This window comes from Lathyrus oleraceus, chromosome 7 (assembly GCF_024323335.1).
Source record: "Lathyrus oleraceus cultivar Zhongwan6 chromosome 7, CAAS_Psat_ZW6_1.0, whole genome shotgun sequence".
Lineage (NCBI taxonomy): Eukaryota > Viridiplantae > Streptophyta > Magnoliopsida > Fabales > Fabaceae > Lathyrus > Lathyrus oleraceus.
In genome coordinates this window covers 8,638,295-8,640,220 of record NC_066585.1, presented here as the reverse complement: position 1 = coordinate 8,640,220, position 1,926 = coordinate 8,638,295, and the positions used below count along the sequence as shown (strand labels likewise).

Genomic DNA, 1,926 nt, shown 5'->3' with positions numbered 1-1,926 from the left:
TTCGGATAACTTAGCTTCCATCAAGACACGCATTGACAGGATCTCTACTTCTATTGGGAGCACTGCTTCCATGCCATAGACAAGAGAAAAGGGGGTTGCCCCTGTTGAAGTGCGAACGGACGTACGATATCCATGCAAAGCAAAAGGGAGCATCTCATGCCAATCCTTATAAGTCACTACCATCTTCTGGATGATCTTCTTTATGTTCTTTTTGGCAGCTTCAACAACACCATTCATCTTAGGTTTGTAGGGAGAGGAATTGTGATGTTCAATCTTTAACTCTTCACACATTTCCTTCATCATTTTATTGTTCAGGTTTGAACCATTATCAGTGATGATTCTGCTTGGCACACCATAACGACAAATAAGTTGATTCTTGATAAATCTAACTACCACCTGTTTGGTCACATTTGCGTATGAGGCCGCTTCAACCCACTTCGTGAAATAATCAATAGCCACCAGAATGAAACGATGTCCGTTGGAAGCTTTGGGCTCAATCATACCAATCATGTTGATGCCCCACATAGAGAAAGGTCGTGGAGAAGAGAGAATGTTGAGGAGAGTCGGAGGTACATGTATCTTGTTAGCATAAATTTGGCATTTATGAAACTTTTTCACATACTTGCAATAGTCAGCTTCCATTGTCATCCAATAGTAACCCGCTCTTAACATTTTTTTAGCCATTGCATGTCTGTTGGAATGAGTACCAAAGGAACCTTTATGAACTTCTTGCATCAATAGGCCTGCTTCGTGTCTATCCACGCATCTGAGCGGAACCATGTCAAAGTTTCTCTTGTATAGCACGTCTTCATTCAGAAAGAAGTTATTAGCCAGTCTTCTCAAGGTCTTCTTATCTTTGTTTGATGCCCCAGGTGGGTATTCTTGACTCTGGAGATAACACTTGATGTCATGGTACCATGGCTTGTCATTAGAGACTTCTTTCATTGCAAATACATGAGAAGGTCTATTAAGACGCATAATATCGATCTTAGGCACATCATTCCAACGATTCACAATGATCATGGAAGCCAAAGTTGCCAAGGCATCTGCCATCTGATTTTCCTCAGGAGGGATGTGATGAAATTCAATATTGTTGAAGAAAGTAGATAACCTCCTTTCATAGTCTTTGTATCGGATTAGGCCAGGTTAACGAGTTTCCCATTCTCCTTTAATTTGATTGACAACTAGAGCCGAGTCTCCATAAATATCAAGATTTTTTATTCTAAGATTAATGGCTTCTTCTAGACCCATGATGCAGGCTTCGTATTCCGCCATGTTGTTTGTGCACTTAAATGTTAATCTTGCAGTAAAAGGGATATGTGAGCCATGAGGAACGATGATTACTGCCCCAATACCATTACCATAAGCATTAACTACTCCATCAAATATTAAACCCCATTGAGAACCTGGCTCTGGCCCTTCATTTGGCAGTGGTTCATTGCAATCTTTGGCTTTTAAGTACATCACATCTTCATCTGGAAATTCAAAATTTATAGACTCATAATCTTCGATTGGATGATGAGCTAAATGATCGACCAAGACACTTCCTTTGATAGTTTTCAGGGTGTGATACTCAATGTCATATTCGGACAAGAGCATCTGCCAACGAGCAATTCTTCCAGTCAATGCAGGTTTTTCGAAGATATACTTAATCGGATCCATCTTGGATATCAACCAAGTTGTGTGATTCATCATATATTGACGGAGACGCTTGGTAGCCCAAGTCAGAGCACAATAAGTTTTCTCTAGCATGGAATATCGGGATTCACAATCAGTGAATTTCTTGCTCAAATAATAGATGACATACTCTTTTCCTCCTGTTTCATTCTGTTGACCCAAGACACAACCCATAGATTCTTCTAGTACAGTCAGATGCATAATCAATGGTCTTCCCTCAACTGGAAGGGACAAGATAGGAGGTTCTAG

The 1,926-nt window shown here is 40.2% G+C and overlaps 1 protein-coding gene across 1 annotated transcript; it reads right to left on the bottom strand.

The window, feature by feature from the left end:
- Positions 1–1,146: 1,146 nt before the first annotated feature.
- Positions 1,147–1,662, bottom strand: LOC127101689 (uncharacterized). Its single transcript, XM_051039153.1, has one exon. It carries the CDS (start codon positions 1,660–1,662, stop codon positions 1,147–1,149), a length of 516 nt encoding a protein of 171 aa, XP_050895110.1.
- Positions 1,663–1,926: the final 264 nt, after the last annotated feature.

Bases quoted from the DNA above. Each gene is read 5' to 3' on its own strand.
- LOC127101689 (XM_051039153.1), bottom strand. From the start codon at position 1,662: ATGGATCCGATTAAGTATATCTTCGAAAAACCTGCATTGACTGGAAGA.